The following is a 25,000-nucleotide window of genomic DNA, read 5'->3' as shown; positions in this document are numbered from 1 at the left end:
TCTATTCTTTTATTAACTATTACAGATGGAAATAGATTGTTGTTATTATATTTCTTTCTTTCTTCTTTTTTTTTTTTTAATTAATTTATATCTATCGATTTATAACGCGTGTGAGTTCGTTCGTTCGTTTGATGGTGATACGTACGACGATGACTTTCATAAGCAACGCGTGATTTCCTGTCGGTTTTACGGTCATCCTCCCAATGCGTTCGCCATTCGGCATCTACAAAGTCATACGACACCTTCTCGTTCTTATTCAACACGTGATTTCCTTACCATTTTGGACTCGTCCTGAGTAATTGGGTTACCGGAACGAGGAGGAGCGCATGTAAGTAACTAAGTACTCGTATCAAAGTATTTCGGCTTCTCGAGCGTAACGAAACCTTCACGATTTTCTCAGATCGGTTTTAAAACAAAATGGCGAGCAACACCGTTTTGTACTTTAAAGGATTCGATCTCTTTGCACCTTGTCTCTTTTTTTCTTCTTCTTTTTCTTCTTCTTATTCTCAGTAAGGTAGCATTTGGGTCAAGGTGCATACCTAACTACGATGTACTCGTGTACACAACTCGGACGTTTCCAAAAAAAAAAAAAAAAGAAAAAGAAAAAGGGTCTCTTTCTCTTTTCTACGTGTTATTACGGACGAGAATAAAAGAAATTTTTTTGCGAGCTAAGTAAACTATTATCGCGAGACATTGTTTACTAAGAACATCAGATAGGTAATTATTTCGAGAAAAAAAAAAAGACAAAATTTTGAACGCAAGATAATTATATATATCGTTTATCGCATATAACAAATTGTCGATAACGATTACGATAACACGAGTTGATTTAATGAGCTGTAATATGGAGAGAGGAAAAGTAGAAATATCGCTAAAAAAAAAAGAAAATGAAAAAACAGAAAAAAGAAAGAAGAAAAAAAATAAGAAAATGTTAAGACTTTAATGGAAAGAAGCGAACGGAACGTTAATAATTAACATTCATTGGATAAAATTAAGTACCGTTCACTCGGTTAACTTTTTAAATAATCTCAATCACCGATCATTATGATAGTAAATGTCGATCGATCCTTTATAACGAACGTCTTCGTCTCGACGTTTCTCCGTAACGTCAGTGTGAACTCGTCGAGCAAAACCATGGATAACAGGAGAAAGTTCGATTATATGGTAAGGGAAAAAAAGTTTCCGATGGAATGCCGGTTTCTATTGTGGCAAACTTTTCGCATACATTCCTTGTGTGTATGTATATACATATGCGTGCGTACGTCGAATTTTCAACTAATTTCCGAACGATTTTCTCACGCATTTCATCGAATAATATTATCTATTGCTTAAGCAAAGATACCATAAAAGTTTCCTGTAATTTAGTAATAACTATCTTTTTTTTTGTTACTACACGATTATAATTTTATTTTATTTTATTTTTTTTTTTTAATTGATTGATCAAGTGTTTCCTTTTAATTCGTTTATTCGTAGACATAAGAGAGTTTCTGAAGTAACTTCAAAACGAATTTCTCATGTATTTCATCAAGTAATACTGTTTAAAGAGATTTAATAATAAGTATATTATCTTTCATATAATTATAATTTTATTTCATTTTAATCGACAATTAAATGTTTCAATTCACTTATTCGTGCATTATAAGAGAGTTTTCAGAATAACGTCAGTACGATTTTCTCATATCATATTCGATATTATTTATTGCTTAAGCAAAGACATAAATATTTTCTGGAATTTATTGACAGATCATTTTTATTCGATATGATTATAATTTTATTTTAATTGATAATCAAATACTTCGATCGAATTCATTTACTCGTATACATAAGAAACTTTTGGAGTAATTTCAGAAGGAACTCTTCATACCTCATTTAATATTACTTATACCTACAATATTCTTTATTATTGCAATATTATATTAATCGTATTAAGCATTAAAGAGATGATAAGCGTACTATATAATTTGTTATTATATTCATTTCTTTATTATGATAATAATTGTATTTTAATCGATAATACAAAATATCATTTATTCATTTTATTCATTTAATCGTACAAAGTTAGCCTCTTATGTCAAACATATGTATATACATACATACTTCTCAGAATTTAATTGATAATATCCATTAAAAAGATATCCATTTGAAAACAGAAATAGAAAGGATTATAAAAAAAAAAAATCCATTACAATGAGTTTCTACTAATTGTTAGTATTATACGATTAAAGAGAAAGAAGTTCGATAAGTCGGTGAGTATCGGTACGTACCGTTACCGATATCTTATCGAACAAAGGAAACGGACACAGAGTCGTACCATTGATTGATAAGAAGAGACATTGGTATTCACTTTGGTCGTTCAACGAAGGAAACAAGTTTCGCTTAGCGATCCGAAACGCGTTAATCGACTACTCTCTATCGCGATTACCGCGAGTTTCTCCGACGTATACGCCTCTAATTACAGAACTTTACTCGGAATCGGACTCTTTAAATTAATGGCTGCGATTCGATCGGGCTATTACAAAAGATCGATGAGATTCCATCGACTCGATTAAACAGCCTGCATTCGCGAGGGACAAAATAATGGCTATCATTAACGTAACTACTACAGCTCCTACCGATCGTTTCAATTTCCTTCGATAGTCGACATTACCCAATGAGTTTAGTAAGTAGTTGAATCGAGCATTCTTAGATGGCAGCACACGAGCAACCCCGATCGACTTACCGATCGAGTAGAGATCGATCGATGATCGGTTTTACAATCAATGCTATTTCCTATTAAAACGATAAGAACGTATATGGGACAACCTCGTAAATAATTCATTAATTAGAAACATTTCATTATATCCTGAAATAATAGAGAGAGGAGGGCGAGAGAGAGAGGGAGAGAAAAATAACAAAAAAGAATCTTATTACCGACCGAGTTCTAATCCGTATTAGATGGATCGGTAATACAGTGTTCCTGTAATACAGATAACTGGGTGCGAAAATTCTCAATAACGAAAGAATGATTTGTTCGCGAATATACATAATATAGTCTTAAAAGATTTAATATCATTAAAAAAAAAAAAAAAAAAACAATACCCTCTCTGATAGATCAAGAACAATTTTCACAAGTTCCCTTCTAATTTCTAAATATAAAATATCTTTCGATCTTTTCATTCATTTCGATCTTCCTTTATCTTTTTTTTTTATACCCTTCTTTTCCCTCTTTAGGAAGACTCTCTCCGTAAAAAGGTCGATCGTAATATCCTTTAAAAGATTCTTTAAAGTCGCACAACGAAAGTCCCTTTTTTTTTCCTTTCTTTTTTCGTCCCTTCTTCATCACTCTCTCTCACTCTTTCTTTCTTTCTTTCTCTCTCTCTCTCTCTCTTTCTCTTTCTCTATCTCTTTCTCGAGGTTGCGGCTAACGGAGAGAAAAGACAAGTCCCTCAAACTCAGCGTGATTCTTGGCAAAGGGGGGAAGGTGCTCTCCTCGACACAATGGATTCCTTTATTATTTCGAAGTTATTGCAAGCAAGCAATCTCTTTCTTTCTTTCTTTCTTTCTTTCTTTTTTTCTTTCTCTCTCTCTCTCTCTCTCTCTCTCTCTCTTTATCTCTTTTTTCCCCTCTCATCATGGCTTCTCGCTCAGCAGCGAAATTTCTTTCGTATCGAAGCGTGACGAGCGACTCAATGGGACGTGAAAAAAGTGAAATCTTGTCTTCTCTCTCTCAGAGAAAGAGACAGAAAGAGATAGAACGAGCAGAAAGAAGAAGACAAGAAGAAGAAGAAGAAGAAGAAGAAGAAGGGTAACTTCGAAGGCCCCCCCGAAGGCTTAGCCTACCTTTCGTTTCCATTAACGAGCAGCTTCTAGAACGATCGGAGGAAGCTTACTCAGATATTTTACCGAAATTGTACTCACCATCGACGTGAAATAAAACTTTTCGAATTCTCTCTCGTGATGACGTGCTGCCGTTAACGTCGTCGCCGAGTGTTGTGCGTGTTTCGACAATACGTCCTCGCCTTTCTTGCAAAGCCACGATAATACCTGACGAACAAAATGATATATAACGTAATAAGAATATGATAAAGTCATTTAAAAATAATATGAATGATAACATTAATATATATGTATATATTCTATTTCTTATTATACGTTAATATATACCATTCTCTTTTCGTACAATTAAATCGTCGTAATTAGATTAACGAGAATATCGTTTAGAATGATGTAATGTGTTGTAATGTAATGCAGAGAGAGAGAGAGAGATTGTTATATAAATATTGATTATTTGCTTTATTCATTTTTTTTGTATTCATTTTATTGTTGATTTATAAAATGATATATTAATAGTAAATATAGGAAACTAGATAGATTTGTAGTTTAATGATTTAAAGAAGCAACAAAAATGAATTCGTTAAATAAATCTCGAAGGTTTTTGCAAAATTTACGTATGAACGTGTCTTACACAATTCTCCAATATCAATTAACAGAAAAATTTCTACAAAAATAAAAAAAAAAAAGACTGACATTTATCGGGTCAATGTTTGATAAAAAAACAAGATCCGAGTTTATAATCAATATTCGAGATTAATAATCAATACGTGTAATGAAATATCAATAATACTTAATAGAAATGACGTAACCACAAGTACTTAATTATTTACAAAACGATGAAAATATTCGTATTCACATACCAATAGCCATCATACAAAATACTTATCATTAATTGATACAAATAGACTGATCAAATAAATGAAATGAAAAGGTATCTTTTTAATTTACAGAAGAGCAATAAAATAAACGAATGCATAAGAAACACGTGGAAAAATATTTATCGCGCAAAGAAGAATGAAGAAGAAAAATTATATACGTGTCGATAAACGTGAATTAAAAATGTCGTTCGGTCGAAGAACATGACCGACCATTATCGCATGATATAATACAATAGAACTAAGAGAGAATACGAAATAAAAGAAAAAAAAATTGGGAGGTCCGAACGAGGATAATTAGATCGTTTCGACTGACATGTTGGAAGTGATTAATGATTCGTTGTTGAAACCAGGGCCTACTGACATTTTTCTGGGGTCCGGCAACGAGCGAGATGTGCGCTCGTATAATTAACGGGAGCTGCTAACCCAAAGAGTGAGAGAGTTAAATAAAGAAAAAGAGAGAGAGAGAGAGAGAGAAAGAGAGAGGACACAAACTTCGTCGACGTGGACCAAGCCGTGCGAAATAACGAGCGGTGCAAACGAAAAGCGGAGCCTCCTGGCCCGCAGGCTTGACAGAGAGAAGAAGAGAGGAAAGAAAAGAAAAGAAAAGAACAGAAAAGAAGAGGAGAGGAGAGGAGAAGAGAGGAGAAAGATGGAAACCGCTTGAATCATAAGCAAACCACGGGTTATTCGGGTCACTGGGCCGAGTTAAGCGTGTTCGCGATCGAATATCAGCAAAGACCGTAAACTTAATGCACGAGAACGTTTGCGCGAACGAGAAATACATTTTTTTTTCTTCTTCTTTTCTTTCTGTTTTTTCTCCTTCTTTTTCGATATTACTTTGCTTTCGTTTAATTAATTTTTTCTTATTTTATTATTATTGTTGTTGTTTGATTTATTTTCGTTTCGTCGTTTTTTATTTTTGTAATTTTTTTAGGACATTTGTCTAGTCGTCAGATATCTTCGTGCAAACAGAAAGATTCGGATTGATTGAACTTTAATAATCGATCTGTTTGCATCTCCCTTTCTTTTTCTGTTTCTTTTTTTTTCTTTTTCTTTCTCTCTTTATCTATCTACTTATCTATCCTTCTATCTATCTATCTCTTCTCTTTCTGTTTCGATGCTGACTGAAAGATTTTTTTCTTCGATTATTACTTTGCCTTTGTTTTATTAATTTTTTCTTCTTTCATTAATAATAAGATTATTATTATTTTCTTTTTTTTATTTTCATTTTATTGTTTTTATTTTTATTTATTTATTTTTTTTTCGAAGTATTAGTCCAGTTGTTAGCTATCCTCGTGTGAACAGAAAGACTCGACTTGATTGAACTTTAATAATCAATCTGTCTATATCTCTCTTTCTCTTTCTCTTTTTTTCTTTCTTTCTTACTTCCTCCATTTGTTCATCTATCTATCTATCTATTTATCTATCTTTTTCTGTTTCGATGGGAATTCAAAGAACGATTTCCCCCTTGACTTTTTCCATTCAGGTATATGTATGTATCTTTAAACACGTGAGATCGAGACTCTTGTATAACTTAAGTAAACGATCTCTTGTCAAGAGTTTAATATTCAATATTCGAAAGATTCAAAAGATAACAACTACGTAATGATTCTCATGGCAAACTTTGCATTCTCTCGATTGGACAATTTAGTGATTATCTATATTAATACATTATTCGGAACATTTGGAGTATTTATCTTAGCACATTATTCGATAATCTCAAGTATTTATTTATCTTAGCTGATTATTCGACTATCCAGAGTATCTATCTTAAATACATTATTGAACTATCTTTGGAGTATGTGTTTATCTTAGCAGGTAATAGAACAATCTACAGTATCTATCACATTATTGACCAATGACGAATCAAATCGTCATATGCTATCTAACTCCGTTCGTTTATTGACCGATGACGAAGTTTACTCATTTACAAACCGATTTATAAATGTTAACTATATTTCAATGCAGTAAAAATTTGAAAATAAAAAACGCTCGTTATTGTTAAATATTTTATTAAAAAGATACATGTACGGTATAATTTTCTATACGATTTATACCATCAATAATGTATACTTTTTAACATTAATCTTTCTTTAAAAACAAATTTGCAAATTTAATTTGTATATCAATGTCATTAAAACGTAAAAGTGAAAAGACTTTTATTATTAAAATAGTTAGGCAAGGACATCTTGTTTTTGTACAATTTGCACGATCAATAACGTATAGAAAAGATTAAAAAAAAAATTACGCATAAACGCGACCATAGAAAATTCACCAAGATTCACACTAACGTTCATATTTTTTCAGATCTAAATTTCAAAGTATATAACAACTCCTTAAACGTATTTGCAAATTTAATTTTTACTTCGATATTAAAAAAACGTAAAAGTGAAAAGACTCTTGTTATTAAAATAGTTGAGCGTATACATACGTCTTGTTTTTCTACAATTTGCTCGATCAATAATCTATAGAAAAAATTAAAAAGATATGTAATCACAAAATCTATATTAACATTTCTATATCCAAATTTGCAAGTATATAATAACTCTTTAAACGTGTTTGCAAATTTCATTTTTACATCGATATTATAAAAACGTAAAAGTCAAAAGACTACCTACCTATTATCAAAACAATTGGCCACATTAACATTTATATCAAAATTCGACGATGCATAACGACTCTTTAAACTTTAAAATGTGCAAAATTAATTTTTACTTCGATATTATAAAAACGTGAAAAGACTCTTGTTATCGGAACAATTGGCCAGGGTACGTTCTACCCTTGCACAATTTACTCGATCAAACAATGTGCAATCAAATATTAAAAAAAATAAAAAAGAAAAAAAGATACATTCATAAACGTAACCATAAAAAAAAAAGAAAAAAAATCAACCAGTAACATCCAAATGAATGAACATCCATGAAATTATTTTCCTCCCGATACGAATTCATATCTATGTAATAAACAATACTACTACTTGTCTATCTTTGCACAGTTAATATCATAGATTTTCCTACCTAACGTCATCACGCTCGATCGTTATCAAATCAGCGTTTGTATCGTTACCATTGATCGTTCCGTTGGCATAGAAGCTATCAGAGAAGAGTAAGAAGGAAAGCAGAATAGAAAGAGACGAGAAGATACTCGTCGAAGAGGAATAAGAAGAATAAGAATAAGAATAAGAATAAGAATAAGAATAAGAATAAGAAGAATAAAAATAAGAAGAATGAAAATAAGAAAGAAGACCTTCGTAGGATGGTCTTGTAGAAGGAAGTGAATCGTTTGAAAGCGAGGCATCCCGTTAAGGGAAAGATCCAGCAGAGCAGAGATACACAGAAATCTCTTCGATCATAAGCAGAGCGTAGGTTATAGGGGTCACTGGGCCGTGTTAAGCTAGCTCGAGAGAACTCAAACACGCTTAGTCGGAGAAGAGCTTTTGGAGAAGAGGAAGAGAAGAAGAAATGCAAGAGAGAAAGAGAAAGAAAGAAGCAAGAAGCAAGTATATATCGCGAGAAGAGTAGATACAGGTGCGAAGAAGTAGTGCCGTGCGCCATTGCAAACGCAACGAAGGTGTCGTGACCCCGCTACGAACGTGGCGACCCTGCGTTTTATCTCACCTACTCCGCGCGTGCGTCTTTGCACGGGGAAGCGTGTTTACACGCCACGTAGAAGAGGACTGCGCACGCCTAACGGACGACCAAGTATTTAGGTTCCTTCGTGACACGTACAATCTTTCCTTCTCTCTCTCTCTCTTTTACTATCTTACTCATTCGCTATCTCTCTTATGCTCTCTCTATATATATGTATATATATATATATATTTCTCTCTCATTTTCTCTCTCTTTCTCTCTGATTCCGTATGTCTATCTGTCTCTTTCTTGTTTCTCCCGTCTGCTTCCGCGTGCTGCATCTTCTCACGCGCCTAGCCTCCACAACCTTCTTCTTCCCCTTACCTCTCCACGCTTCGCAAAACGATCTTATCGCGCTTATGGGACACGTAAGACGTCCGATTATTGCGGGATCGGCCGAGGGCATCGATAGAATGGACTTTCTGAGAAAGCAGTAAATCGCGAATTTACCTACTTATCCAAGTTGTTCGCGCTTTACGAGCCTCCCGCCGGGCGAATCTCCTCGTGTGTCGCTTATAGTTGTGAGGAGTACGACGAAGACGATGACGATGACGAAGAAGACGACGAAGACGATGACGACGACGTGTGTTACTCAGAAACGAGCATCACTCCGGGCGTATAACGCTGTCTCTACTCGATGAAAGAATCCTTTCGTGGAACGTATCGTATAGGATAGGGATGACGTAACGAGGAAACGTCATTTTGGATTTTGATAAATTTCTTTTTCTTTTTTCTTTTTTTGCGCTTACGATCGAAGATAGTATACACGCGATAAGCGATAAGAGCGATTTCAATCAATGTATTAATTCTTTTCTACCTTCCGTCTTCCTTTCCCCCACGCGATGGACGCAGGCATGTTAATGTTTCTTACTTTTTATTACTTATTTATTTATTTCTTATTTGTTTTTGTTTTTTTAAGAGGAAACAATTCTCTAAAACGCTGATCACGTTTTATATTCCATTCAATCTAATATTATGTATATGTATATATATTGGATTGATCGATAAGTAATTATTACTATTATTGTTATTAATAATTATTACATTGTTGTTATAATATTTGCTTGATTTGTTATATTCTTTTTAATAAACTTCTGTATTTATAACGACACTTTTATTTATCAATTAATTAAATAATTCAGATAATCGACATATACAGAAACCTTTCACTTTTTAGAAAAAAGAAATTGTACATAACAATCGACGTAAAACAATCATTAGAAGCTTACTGATGTATGAAACAAGAATAATAAGTAAGAAAGAATATGGATAAAAAGAAACACACATGGATAAACAGACGACGCAAAAGTATAACTATAACAGACAGACGCAGAAACTCAAAAAAAAAAACAAACAGAGGCAAAAAAAAAAAAGAAAAAATTAAATTTCGTAGCCTGAATTCGTTGAAGTGAGCAACGATCGTACGGTTTCATCGAGTCACTTTTATTTCATCGATAAAGAGACTCCTTCCTCCATCCGTAACGATGCATCTTCCCCGAAACGTCAGTTTTACGATGCCGCCTCGTTTGAGTTTTGGGACGAGGCTCATTTTATCGTTCTACATTCACAGTACTGACGAGAATGAAAGGACGTCGAACCAGGAACACGATCGCTTAGCTCCGAGGGCTGCCGAGACCCGAATTTTCGCTCCACGAAAGAGGAGAATCGGTTGCGGCTCATCTCCCTTTCACGTGACACTTTTACGCCAAGTGGAAACCACCCCACCTGACAACCTAACAGATACGATCGAACATCTGTGTGCACGCAAACTTTTATTATAATTATTAATTTCATTCGTCTTCTGTTCTTTTTTCCTTTCGTCTCCGTTTCGCGTCTTTTTCTTTTTTTTTTTTTTTTTTTTTTTTTAAATCAATCCTATCGAGATTAATTTTGTTTGTTCCTTTTTGTTTCTTTGTTCATTGAAATCTTTGAAAGCTATCGCGAGTCATTTATAAATATGTTTATGGTATTAATTTATTTGTGGAAATTTGAGTTTTTAGGAAATGTTAACGAATATGAAAAAAGATTCTTTAGAATATTAGAATCATCGTGTCTGTTCTGTTAATAATATAATATATATATATACATAATATATATATATATTATATGTATATGTGTTATGGTATTAACTACACAATTGTAAAAAGTTATACATCAAAATGGTTAAATAATTCGAACTGATTTCTACTTAATATACATACATCAAATTGATTCCAGAAAGTGATATCTCCATATTTTAGAAAACTTAGAACAACGATATACTTTATTCGTGTACAAACTAACAAATTTTAGTTAAGCCCCTACGAAAAGTATGAACTATAAAAAATCTAACAAATCTCAAATCAACCTCACTTAAATTTCATCAAAAAATATAAAAAAATATCTCAGAAAACTAATCGGACGATGTATATCATTTTTCTCGTAAAAAGAAAAAAGAAAAGAAAAAAAAAAGAGCAAAGAAGTAAAGAAGCAAGACAAAACCAAGGAAAAATCAGAAGAATTTATTAACAATAATTAATCAAGAAAGAAAGAAAAAAAGAAAAAAAAGGAAAGAAATTCGATTTAATACGAAACTCGATTTCCAATAAAGTAATTAAAACGATTCGATTAGATCTTCTTCTTCTTAATAAAAAAGATTTTCCTTTTATCTTCTTTCATTAAATATTTTTCTTTTGATCTTTCCGAACATCTTTAGAAATGAGATGTCGAGTACGAACGTTCCAAGATAGTACGTCCTAGAAAGGGCTGTTTAAAGACAGGACGTTGGACAGGAGAACTGGGAGGACTGGGAGGACTGGGAAGACTGGGAGAACTGAGAGGACTGAGAGGACTGAGAGGACTGAGAGGACACGAGGAATGAAACTGAGACGTTCGTCTGGCGCCGTTTCGTCGAGGAATCGGTCTCCACCGAAGAAGGAGATTCTCTCTTGGGCTCGTTCGACTCGACTACGATTTATTCGATCGACCAACTCGATTTTTCGCACTCGATCGTCGATACCATCTCACTATAGGTCGCGGACAAGGGGGTTTGTTTCGCCTCGTGTCTACGCCACTAGCCTACGGTTAGGATTAATGGCTCGATCGATGCGCGTTTGCTACGAGCTCGCTCGCCCACACTCTCTCTCTCTCTCTTTCTCTCTCTCTTTTTCTCTCTTAAGAACGTGCAGCCACCGCCACGATTCTCTATCGTTCAAAGTTAGTTTTGCCCCTGCCAACCTAGTGGGTGTACGATACTTTCTATCGCAACCGTACGATTTTACCGTTTGCAAGAAGCATACGTTTATTGTCCTCTCAAGGGTGTAGATACATATATCGGCGACTCTAATTTTTGTCGAATATTTTTTCTCCCACATTTTTTCTCTTCTTTGCTTTTTTCTCCATTTCGTTTCGTTTCCTTTCGTTTCTTTTTTTCTCTTTATTTTTCTTTTCCATTTTTCTTCGTTTCTTGTTTACGTTTCCTTTCGTTTCTTTTTCTTTTTTTTTGGTTTTGCACGATCTTCTTTCCGCATCACGTCCGTCTCGCGAAATTTTTTTCCGTGTTAAGGAGATGCAGAGTTTTTGTTTCTTTTAGATAATAAGAACTATAGCGATTAGGGAGCAATTAAAATGTCTAAGTGATTTTAGATACGATCGATATCGGCGTTTGATTCTTTCTTAATGGAAAGATGTCTTTTGGCTAATTCTTTCAATTATCTTTTTTATCACGAATTTTCGTTCTACGAATATTCCTTAAGGGTTGTGTGTTGTATTTTTCTTTGTTTTAATAGATATAACATCGATGGTTTCAGATTAGATTAATTGGTTTTTTATTATTTATCAGAAAAGTATCCTTTCAGTTTTCAATGGTTGTCAGATGTATCGTATTCATTTTTATCATCAACTTTTTTCTTTTTCAATAATCTTTTCATCGCTTCGTATAAATATTTCTAAAAGAAATATGATATGATTTTTAATAGAATTGACATTTCGGATGAATTGAGATTCGATAGGTTGCTTTTTATTATCCGTTGGAAAAATATCTTTCAATTTTTCGAGGAGAAAGATAAATCGATTCCTGTTTTTCTTTTCGAACAAGAAAATATCGTATCATATATTTCGTACGTTTCTCATGTTTTTTTTTTTTGGACTATCACGAAATAAAAATATTTTTGAAAGAGAGAAATATATTTTTTCTTAAATATCTGTGAATAAAACTTTACATCGAAGTTTCACAAAATGTGACATATATATATATGTATATAACTATAAAATTACAAGCTTAGGAGTTCGTTTGTAATTTAAAAAAATTAGTTTAAATAATCTCGAGGAAGAGTAATCGATTTTTAAACCGACCTAACAAAATTCGAACCCATCTCTATCTCGAAATAATAACATTTCGAATGCCACGAAAACTAACCTGTTGCTTCTTCCATTCCATCGAATAAATATTTCAATTTTCAAGAATATACATAAATTTATCGGATCCTATTCTATCCTATCCCTTTCAACAAAACAAATATTATACTTTATCTCTCTTACAGATAAAATTTTATGGGAACGTCGTGCAAAAATATTTCTGCAATAAACCTCTCTTCTATTAAAACAAAAATAATACTTCCATATCGCTTTTGAGATCCATTTGTTTTGCCATCGGTCTTTCTGTCATTCCATAAAAATAGAAATAAAAATAAATAAGTAAATAAAAAAATTAAGAAAAATAAAAAGCTTTGAAATCGATCGTCGTGCAATGCGAAAAAATTCTTAGGATCTATTACTCGTCTCTCCAAGCAAATTCCAATCCGACGTATGTACGTATATACATGAGTTCTTCTCAGGTACATTTCGCTCGCTTCAGTCACGCGTCTTTAGGTATGACGTGTATCAATGGACGAGGACCGTCGGAACGATCTTTCTCGGTACGCAAAAGGCACAGATCCATCCACCGGCATTTTGTTAGCGATGGGTTCGAACAAATCGTGAAACGTTCCGTATCGATGTTCGTAAAGAAAGTAAATAAAAAGAAAAAGAAGCATGAAAAAAAATGCTTCAAGTTTCAAAAATTAAAAATTAAAGATGGAAGAGAAATTAATAAATGATTCGAAAAATTCCTATCACGTTTTTTTCCCACGCGTTAGAACGATGTTAAAAGTTTAATAATTTTCTGCAGTCATTGAAACAAATGTTTATAATAAATATTTTATAAATAAATCTTTATGATAAATATAATTTTATTTCTCTCTTTTATTCGAATTTTTTCAATGATTCAATACCGTGTCTAATCACAAAGATAGTATAAAGTTTCGCGATACTTGACGCTTCGTTTTATCTTGTCATTGCAGAAAAGTACAAAGGAGTAAGAGAAATAGTAAAAATAGATTGTGTGCCGTTCGAGATAGTGTTTCGACATAAAGAATTTTTACGAAGATAGTTTGGAAAGTTTTAGAAACGAAGATTTCAATCTTTAAGATCGAAAATATCTCGAGAAGATCTTTCAGCATCGATTACGATCTCGAATCAAGATATTGATCCATAATAAAAATAAATTACATAGATCGCGAAAGAAATAGATATATTGACTAGATGTATACAAAATTTTCATGATTATTTCGATTAAAAACTTTCTGAAAAATTCGGAAAAATCGAATAATTTAATCAGTGTCGTTTTTTAATTATTTAAAAAATAGAATTAAATTCGATCTACATGATTCGATTTACGATGACGAGGAGCGAATATTCTGTTGGTATCTTAAAGCCATCGCTATTCAAAGAAACTCGAAAGATCGAATCTCGCGATGACACAAAGGCAAACGCTGTCAAGTTACACGCAAAATTGACAGCTTGCAATCGGTCAATGGCAGTTGTCTGTTGGCCCTCAACAAGAGATATCCTCTCTTAGTTCTTGAGCAAAGGATAGGCGCCACGACTAGGATGTGTACCGTAAGAATCAGCAAAGCTCTGAGAAACAGTTCGCAGGAGTCGTAAGAGAAGTTCGCCGAGCGTGTGCGACGAGTTGAGATTTATGGACGGCGGACTTTTCGTCGTCGATAAAATCTACAGTCGAGAATGGCGTCCGGCGCGACTAGCTCACCGAGCCGAATAATCGATAATGCCGATCGATTCTCTTCTAACGTGAAACTTAATTCGACGCACCGCACCGTTCAAACGCGAGACATACTCTCATATTATTGTTCGAAAGTAAATCGATTTCGTATCGTTCGGTTTCTCAAAAGAAAAAAAAAAAAAAACAAAGAAAGACTTTGTAAAACGATGAAACTTGTACGTTCTAATCTGTATCTATAATTTTCATTAAAATCGAATAATAATTCGATATTATTCTCGATCTATCTTACTTGGAATTTCTATTTTATTCTTAATCATATTCGTAAAATATTGTGAAGAATAAAACTTGTACGTTCTAATCGTATATCTATCTTTTCTTAAAATCGAATAATAATTCGACATTATTCTCGATCTAATCACAATTGCACATGATTATTTCCTTCTGAATCGAATAAATTCAACGTTGTTATATCTCTTAAAAAAAGAAATACGCGTAGAAATAAATATCATCGATTAATAAATTAATATATAGGGTGGGTCACGATTCGAAAAGGAACTAAAAAAAAAAAAAGGAATGAGCTTAGAAAGTATATATAGAAAAATGATTTTAAAACTCGTTCTTAAAATCATCTAAAAACATTTGACTTAAATTTTACCTTCGAACTTATAAATCTCTCTAAAACAACAACTTGTTTGTATATGTGCTACGTATATGATTTTTCTCGTTCGATATTTAACGTTAACATAGAAATCGTTTTAGAAATGACTATAATCTCTCTCTCTCTCTCTCTGTCTCTGTTTTTCTCTAATCGGAGCTACTTTGCTAGAGATAAATAGGACTATTACACGCCCTCTTTCTCGTACGTATCACCGTACAATACAATACAATACACTTCGATGGAGGCTTACAAGTCGGCAACAACCTACCTCCCACCTTATCGGCATGTTTCGGATACCTAATCGCTCTGTTTCTCCCGCGGTGTCGATTTTCGATCGACAGACCCGTTATTTCCGTCAAAGATCTTTACAAATAACTATTGCATATCGAACTTCTTGTAAAAGGTAGGGTATAAACCGTTACAAAATAAACGAATAAATTGCATTCCCCATTTGGCACGCGCACGTACTCACTCACTTACTCAGTCACTCATGCACTCACGCATGTATGTATGTATGTATGTATGCATGCACGCACGTACGCACGTAACATACGTAAGTTCTCTTTTTTATTCGAAATGTTCGCTCGGCATGCGGCACTGAACGAGAGTCTCTGCGACATTTCGTGGAGCTTAAGTTATGTAAGATAAATTATAGTAGTCATGTTGGAATGCGGGGACATTAACTGGCAGGCGTTAAAATTTACTCTCATCTAACTGCGTAAATCATACGGTCGAGGTTTGGTCGGTTCGTACACCATAAATGCCGTCATTGCTTGTGTTCTTTTTATTATTTCTTTTCTTTTCTTTTTTTCTTTTTTTATTTCTTCCTCCTCCTCCTCCTCCTCTTCTTCTTCTCCTTTTTCGCGCAATGCTTTTAAATTGAAATCTTCATAATCTCCTCGCTATAATTCGCCAATTAAAATCGTCGTTTACGTTGTCCGAGTTTTCGTTCTCGAAGAAATCGAATCAAATCGAATCGTATCGCATCGCGTCGTATTTTTCATCTTGAATTCAATATAAACGACATACCGAGGATCTCTCGAAAGCGAGTCCAATCGATCTCTCGATACATTTCTTCGATCTCTTCACATTTTGTCGATCTTTTTTCTTTTTATCGCATCGTCGAAAAGCGAAAGGGTTTGTCACAGAATCATTCTCCTGTAATTCTTCTCTTTTTTTCTTTCTTTCTTCTCTTTTCTCACAACGCAACGAAATTAAGTATCGATCTTTCTTTTCTTATGTTTCTTTTCCTGTTTCTTTTTTTTTTTCTTTTATTTTTCAAGAAGTCATCCTCCACGTTGTACTTTCAGCTTGTTCGTTCGAAAACACAAAAATAAGATTTATTCGAGCAGGAAGTTATAAGTTATTCTGAGAGATAAGAACATAACACGAGTGAATAATACAACCCCGTTAGAAGGAAACAATCACGCATTGTTGTATATCTATCAAGATGACCTTACTTCGGATTAATCCACATTAAATAAAATTAATCCGTAACTTCGATATATCGTCACTAGTCGAATAAAATAATAAATAACACGAATAATATCTTCCTATTTCGAATATGTCTGTATTAGATCTAGAAATTAATAGTAATAACAATAACAATAACAATAACAATAACAATGATGATGATGATGATAATAACAATGATAATTAATAAAAAAAAAAAGACTAATAGTTAAAAAAGAAAAAAAAAGAAATATGAAAAGAAAGAAAGAAAGGAATAAAAAAACGAAGCAGAAGAAAAATAAGAACGATGGTTAGGCGTTAATAATACTCAGGGCGTAATACCGAGCATGTCGACGATAGCGGAAGAACCACGAGATAAATTTAATCCAGGATAGAAGTCTTACCTCGCGATAAATGCCATTTCGATTTGCCGTTTAACATATGTGCTGGTTATCGAACATATACATAAACGTTCACCTTATATATATTATAGTTCATACTTACGCATATACATACGTACGTACATACACACACACATATATTTATAATATCATCTTTTTGCCGGTAAGACCGTCTTGATTGGTTTTACCACCCTATCGCGACTAAACAAAACGAAAATATCTCGCGGCGTTGCGTCGAGAAACGGCGAACTGCTCTTTCATCGTCTATCTCTTTCTTTCTCGTTCTCTCTATCTCTCTCATTCTTTCTTCTTCTACCATTTGTCGTTCTCTCTCTTTCTCTTTTTCTCTCTCTCTCTCTCATTCTTTCTCATTCTATCGTATCTTTCTTTCTCTCTCTCTCTCTCTCTCTTACTCTTTTACTCTTTCGATTCTATGCAAGAGGTACGAAGAAGCTCGCAGGAGGTAATGAGGATACAATTTACTCTTAATAAGAAGATACGCATCATATTTTACGAGCAAAACTCCACGCGCTTCCGCACCATGTATGGCGTCCCCCTTCGCATAAACCCGTTGCACGTACACTCTTGACCATTAAGAGGCGCGAACGTCTTAACGAGAAGGACTATGCGAGGACGACGACGTAATCCTCCTACCGATTACATCGTCTCTCTCTCTCTCTTTCTCTCGTTTTCAGTTTTCTTTCTTTCTCTCTTTGTCTCTCTCTCTCTCTCTCTCTCTCTCTCTCTCTCTCTCTCTCTCTCTTTCACTGACGAAATAATGAAATTTACGTTAACGTAACACCGAACATTTCTTTTCCTCGTGATACGAGCATACAACATACTTCTCTCGACTTTACGATCCCAACTTATCCATATTTTCTACCGTTTTCGGTAATAACGAAATTAACATAATTAATAAAAAAAGAAAAATGAGAGAAAAAAGGACGAAAAAAGAAACCGGGAAATAATTAAAAACAGCACGGCATTCTTGAACGTTTTCTTCTCTCTCTCTCTCTCTCTTTTCTTTTCCCTTCTTTAAAATTCAAGATCCTTGACACGGTTTTCACCAATCGAGAGAATATTTACCGTACAACGTTGATAATAAATAAATTTATATATACATACATACATACATACATACATACATACATACATACATACATATACTCTCGCGAACGTAGGAAACATTTAACGTTTGTCACAATTCCTTGTTTCAATGAAAAAAAAAAAAAAAAAAAAGAAAGAAAGAAAGAAAAATAATAGTTAAATCAATTGAATATAATACGTATTAGACGAAGATACCATTTTTCAAGTTATCGCTTATATACTTTTTATTACAGTACCCATATATATACGTATGTACGTATACGTAAAGAAGACATATCTACTTACAATACACATTCATAGGTTCGTATCGCGTTCAACCAGGGTAAATGCAAGACGATTACGAAGCTCTTCGAAGATGCTAACCGCAAAGTCAGTCCGCGGGTGCATCCTATATGGAAGAAAGGGAGTCTCTTGCGGAGACCCGAGATTATAGTTATTACCGTAATAAAGATACACGCTTTGTTTGCCTTAGGACGCGCTCAGGGTAAGAGAGCGTATACTCTTCTCTTTCTTTCTCTCTTTCTCTCTCTCTCTCTCTCTCTCTCTCTCTTTCTTTCTTTCTTTCTCTCTCTCTTTTTCCAAGATCTCGAGCAGCCAAGGCGATTTATTTGATCGTTCTCCGCAAAAGACGAGAAGGGCTGCGTTAACGACGCATTACATGCCGGAAGCGGTTGTTGCGAACTGATCCTTTACACGCGCTCACGGCCAAACTTATTTTACTTTCTAAAATGTAAAATCTCTTTTTCGCGTTTGAAAGGAGGGAAACATTGTAATAGCTATGTATGTGTGTCGTTGAATCGTCAGATACGATATCATTTTGTTAGTGATTAATGAATGGTTACGTATGCTTCGTTGTAAAACATAGATTATAATGTTCTTTTTGTTCGTTTTTTTTTTGTTTTGTTTTTCGAAAGGATCTAGATACCTAATTTCTTTTTTTTTTCTTTTTTGTGATTCTTCAAATATTTGAGAATTAATAAATTTTTCTGATTATTGAATATCTTTGATTTTTGTTAATATAAAATATGAGATTAATGAAGAGTGTAGTATAATATTGTATGTTATTAAAGTTTATAGGAAGCAAGAGGTTGTTAAATGGATTCAGTTTTTAAACGAAAAGGAACGGATTATTTTCTTTTGTAAATACGTCGTGAACGTAAATATTTCTTATTTTCTAATAAACCTTTGAAATATGGGATTACTTTTTTTATTTGTTTTTTTTTTAACGTTTAAGTATTACTTCAGATTTATTTTTAAATAAAAACAACAAAATATTTTCTTATAAAAATATCAAAATCTTATCAATTCTTATTCCTATATATAATCGACGTTCGAGATATAATATTTTCTTAGACATCAATAAATTCCTAATACAACGATAATTAATATTATAAACAAATTCTAATCGCGATCTTTCAATTTTTCTAATATAAACCATGATATTATATATATATATATATATATATATATATATATATACATATACAGATTAGTATTTTTACAAGGATTACATTTAGTTCTAATCGATCTAATATACGGTATAGCCAAAGATTATAAAATTTACGGTTCTTCGAATGAATTAGAAAAAAAACAAAAAAAAAAAAAAGGAAAAAGAAAGTAATCATCTCTTAAAGATCAAACGTGGAAGTATCGAACGTGATTTCGAATCTAGATGCCATTTTACGAGCCGCCCCTTTAATCGTTCGCGTTCGATCGTTTTTATCGCTTATCTTTGAGTAAGCGATATACTCAAGGTAAGAAAGTTTCATCGACAAAGTGTTACCGTGGGAATGGACGTTAATTGTCAGTAAAATGCATTCTTACAACTCGCACGACTCGCTAAGAGCAAAATCGTGTTAGCACGAAACTGGAGAAAGAGAGAGAGAGAAAAAGAAAGAGACAAAGAGAGAGAAAGAGAGAGAGAGAGAGAGTTACGCACCAACGTCGACAAAAGGACAACGAATCATCCGAACGAAACCATTTTACCTATAAACACACACACACACAGATATATATATATATACACACTCCTTTCACTTGGACCGTCAATAACAACATTGGTCGCGCTTGGTTTCTTCCTTGAACGCGAATTTGAAAAAAAGGAGAATAAAATAAAAAGAAAAAAAAAAAGAGAGAAGAAAGAAAGAAAAAAGAAGAATAAATCAAACGACCCTCTCTCACCCCTATCCCTTTTATCGACTCAACGTAATATCGTTAATCCTTAAACGAACTAAGCGAGAGTATTCTTACGTAACGATATCGAATCATTAATCATCCCTCTATCATAGTAAAGACTTTAACGACGATCGTTCGTTTCTTTTCCGTTAGTTTTGCATGCCGGGCACATTCTAACAACGTAGAATTCTTCTGTCTTACTCCGGTAATCGATAGATCGACTTCGTCGAATTCAAGCCGTTCTTAGAAACTGTAATAACCGATTGTACTTGACACTGTGCTTTATAACGGCTGATTTGCAACTTATAATTCAACAGCAACTCAGAGCACTAGAGAGATAAACCGCGAAAGCGTATTTCCTTGGTTACTCTCCATTGAATAGAGAAGAAGAGTGAGGGGTGGGAGGTATCTCATCTGTTCTCTCTTTCTAACTTCTAGTGTTATTCACTTCCCTTCTATCCTCTAGTGTATGTCGAGGTTCGCCGAGTGTTTGCGAAAGGTGGGGTGCGGGATATAGGAGTATGGGGGCCCCTGGGTTAAAGAAGCAATTTCAAGGAACACGGAGTAAAGCGAGGGACGTTATCACAGCGGGTACTACGTCTCGCTACAAAGATAAGATAAGAGAAGAGCGAGAGAGGATAAAGAAGCCAGACGATATGTGTATACGTCTGTATATGTCTGTATATGTCTGTATATGTGTGTTGCTGCTGGCTCTTTAACACGTTGACTGCCACGAGAGAATTTTATACACGTTTTATCCTATACACCTCAGTTATATTTGCCACTTTTCTACTAATAGTTTCGTTATACCATTTAGTTATATCGTCGAGGGATATTAGTATTAATCATTACTTCTTCTTTTTTCGTTTAATAGTTATGTTTTTGAAGATTATATTTCGAACAAGTTATATTTACCACTTTTCTATCATTATTACGTAGTATTAATCATTAGTTTTTATTTTTTGCGACGTATTAATCTTCTTTTTTTTTCATTAATTCTTTTTTTTTTTAATAGTTATATTTTTAGTATTTTGTTTATTTTGGATATTAGTGTTAATCATTACTCCTTCTTTTTCTTTTTCTTTCCTTTCTTCTGTTTCTTTTTCTTTCTAATTTATATCCTTTTTCGATTTATACAGACGACAGTTGTCGGTTCGTACGTCATTCGAGATTTTTATCACTCAAAATTTTATATTCGACAATTCAATTTTCAATTATTGTATAATATATCTTTTCATTTATATTCTTATTCAATAATTTGTATTATTCAATGTTTTCTATTCGATAAGTTATTGTTAATTAGTAAAAATACCACACGTTTCAATTTACATTGCTATCCAGTTAGTTATGTTATTTAATTATTTTACGAAAGATTTAATAACGTCGATTCATCACTGATCATCACGATAATCAACATATTAAGTTTCTCTCTTTCTCTTATTCAAATGCATGAGTATGAAAAGTGATTATTAAACTCACTGACATGCGTTTACCTCGCTTAACACCATGATTTCACAGTGGTTGCCTTTTCCTGTTTGTCGAATGACACGACTACGACTGTAAGAGAACAAACAGGACGATGAAAACGAAACGACGACCGGTTGAAGAAAACTTTAATAAAGGAGTATTGTTCACACAAACTCTAAAACTCACCAACACACAAATATACACAATACACATACACACACACACGGATACACAGGAAAGAGATTTTTGATGCCGTGTGTCCGTCCTATATCAAAGTTCTACCAACTGCGACCAATCTCTTTGTATATCTACATATTTATAAAATCATCGCTCATCGAAAACTTGGCAAAGAATTCGCACGGCCTTATTCGCACGAGAATAATGAAAGTAATAACGGTCGAGACGGTTGGTATAGCGATATTTTAATGACTGGATCAACGCTAATTACCATCTCTTGCGCGCTATTATCACATGAAATTGTTTTCCGCTTGGTGTACCGGTCGGCCGGTACTTTCGTTTAAGAACGACGGCGAACGTCGGACTTATTCTCAAGGACGATTATTTTTAACTGTAATAGTTTAACGAAGAATGAAAGAATATTAAATACTTTAAATATTTGTACATATAATTTCATAATTTACATTAAACATTTAATATTTTTTATCGATATAATAATATAGTTTTTCGATATATACTGCCTTTCGTTAACATTAATATATATATATATTTCTTTTTCAGTGAACATTATATATAGTAGATTATATATTTTAATATATAATTATTAATAATATTTAATACACTTGTAACACTATATATTTACTATTAAATACTAAATAATTAATATAATAATTACTATCAAATATTAAATATTATACGATATTATAGTAGAATAACAATAGATCAGAAGTACAATAGTATATACAAATTATATTTTATACATATATATATAAAATATAATTTATATTTAAATAATTTTGAATTAAAAAAAATATATATATATATCTAGACAACAAAAAATTAGAGAGGAAAGGGAAAGAGAAAGAAATAGAATAAAAAAAAAAAAGTAAAACAAACGTGACAGAACGATAAAGAATCGTTTTCCATGATCATAGTTAAGTAAAAAGAAGAGACTACTTTGGTATCCGATACTTCGAGAATTATCCATTGGCCTTATCCATTGGACCTTATTCAAGGGACACATATTCCACACATGCTCCTCACACATACTTCCTCACGTCGCTCGTGGGAATCTATCGACGATCTCCGTTCGTTGAAACCGAATACATGTTCTCGCGGTCTCTTACGACGTCCACACACTAGTCTCTCCCTTCCGGTGGGAGGAATCGTATCCTATTGGCCAGGAGCATTCTTTGCAAAAAAGAAAAAAGACAAAAAGAAAAGAAAAAGAGGGAGGAAACAAAAAGCAAAAATAAAAAAAAACTCGCGTTAAAATGGGAAGATGACTCTTCCCATTTTTATTTATTTATTTGTTTATATATTTCCTTTTTTTTTTTAACTCTTACGACCACTTCATGAATTATAGCTATTTCTTTCTTCTCTCTCTCTCTCTCTCTCTCTCTGTCTTTCTTTCTTACACACGCACACGTACACGCACATTCACACACGTATACATATAGACTCGGCATATAGTTTGCCATTCGTATAATATATTGCGAAAATCAAACAGGACTGACAGGCCTGTTGGCTAGACAAAAGGCGCCATCGGCTGAACGTAAATCAACTTAGGAGTCGAGCCTTCCTTCTCTCAGCCCTTACACCCTCTTCCTCCACCCTCCCTCCCTCTCTCTCTCTCTCTCTCTCTCTCTCTCTCTCTCTCTCTCTCTCTCTCGAGGGTCAAAGCAAAACGTCAGCTCCCTCCTTCTTACTTCCACCTCTCACTGTCTAACGTCGGAGACCTTTAAGGAGACCACACACCGAGAACTCCAAAGAACCGTTGAACACGGTGACATGGAAACCCCTCGAGAAATCACCGTAGGACGCCACGTCGAGTGTTTACGGACCGGTCCACGATGAAAACCGACATCAAGTACCTGCTACTCTCTGGAACTATCTCGCTATCTTTATCTATTCTCGTATTTCTAACTTTATCATTATCCATTCTCTTAACCTCCTCCAACTTACTCTACGAAATCTTTTTAATTCGTTACACGATCGAAACTAACTACCCACTTAATCATTTATTTCTTTTTACTTTACTTTACAACTTTAGATATTTTATATCCTTGTTTATCGTTGTTTAAATAATCAATAGAACAAATAAGAATAATATTCTCTTAGTATGTTTCAGTTATAACGAAATATGATAAATAGTTAAGCGCACGTACGCTACTACTAACTTCTCTTTGATCTATGCAAGAAATATATAAGACTGATCGTCGATGAATCAGAAAGCGTACACATCAATCACTGTCAATGACCGAGATAGACAACACGTATTTATTCAAGGCGAAACATTTAATATTTTTAGTTGAAAGGAATGTTAACTTACTTTTCTTTTTCTCTCTTTTCCTTTTCGTTTTTCTTTCAAGTATCCATGAGTAATATCCAAAAGGTAGAGATGAGGGCTGAGCGGAGAGAGATGGGTGGTACGTTTATGTAGAATTTTTCAAGATCCGATTTTCCACGAACACATGGTTTCTTTGTCGTTTCTCCCTCGACTCTTTTTTTCTTCTTTCACGTAAAACTTATATCATTTAATATCCAATAATACTATTCAAACGATTTCAATTTCATACTACAGATATATTTATCGATAAAGATGAGATTATGTTGCAGATTTCGTTACATCGATCTACCAAATTTTCTTTTACCTTATCTACTTTACAATTTATTTGTTTAACGGAACAACCATATCGTTATGGTATTATTTGATAAATGAATCATACGACACGCTCTATAGAATTTTCGAACGTTCTTTTACCGGTTTACCAAGCTGTATCACAAGTCGCGTCGCTTCGCCCGAACGATTCCGGCTTCTCACTCACGTTTGGATGCTGCGGCAGAGAAGGACTCACTGCCGCCTTGGACCGATCTCGGGTTAAGACGTACCTACACCAAGGAGAGCCACGCGCCCCTCCTCCCTCCGCCCTCCTCCTCCTCCTTCTCCTCCTCCTCCTCCTTCTTCTCTTCCTTCTCCTCCCCCTCTTCTACCTCCTACCTGCTCTCTCACTGCCACCCATCGAACGTTGCACTCTCACACCTTCGATTTCCAAAACTTTTTTCTTCGACTTCCTCTCTCTCTTTTTCTTTTTATTTCTTTTTATTTCTTTTTATTTCTTTTTATTTCTTTTTCTTTCTTTCTTTCTTTCTTTCCTTCTTTCTCTCTCTCTCTATCTCTCTCCTTCTGTCTTTTTTGCATT

The 25,000-nt window shown here is 33.8% G+C and overlaps 1 protein-coding gene across 5 annotated transcripts in view; it reads right to left on the bottom strand.

Moving 5' to 3' along the window:
* The window catches only part of LOC127071818 (puratrophin-1-like), a 340,266-nt gene that overhangs the window by 52,982 nt on the left and 262,284 nt on the right, over positions 1–25,000 (bottom strand). For all 5 annotated transcript variants that reach the window (XM_051011526.1, XM_051011527.1, XM_051011528.1 and 2 more), the window contains one exon: positions 3,898–4,023. In XM_051011526.1, the coding sequence (XP_050867483.1) occupies positions 3,898–4,023 (126 nt within the window). The remainder of the gene's footprint in view (positions 1–3,897; positions 4,024–25,000) is intronic.

Source organism: Vespula vulgaris, chromosome 23 (genome assembly GCF_905475345.1).
Source record: "Vespula vulgaris chromosome 23, iyVesVulg1.1, whole genome shotgun sequence".
Taxonomy (NCBI): Eukaryota; Metazoa; Arthropoda; class Insecta; order Hymenoptera; family Vespidae; genus Vespula; species Vespula vulgaris.
Note: the sequence above shows the minus strand (reverse complement) of the source record. Positions and strands in the feature narration are given on the sequence as shown.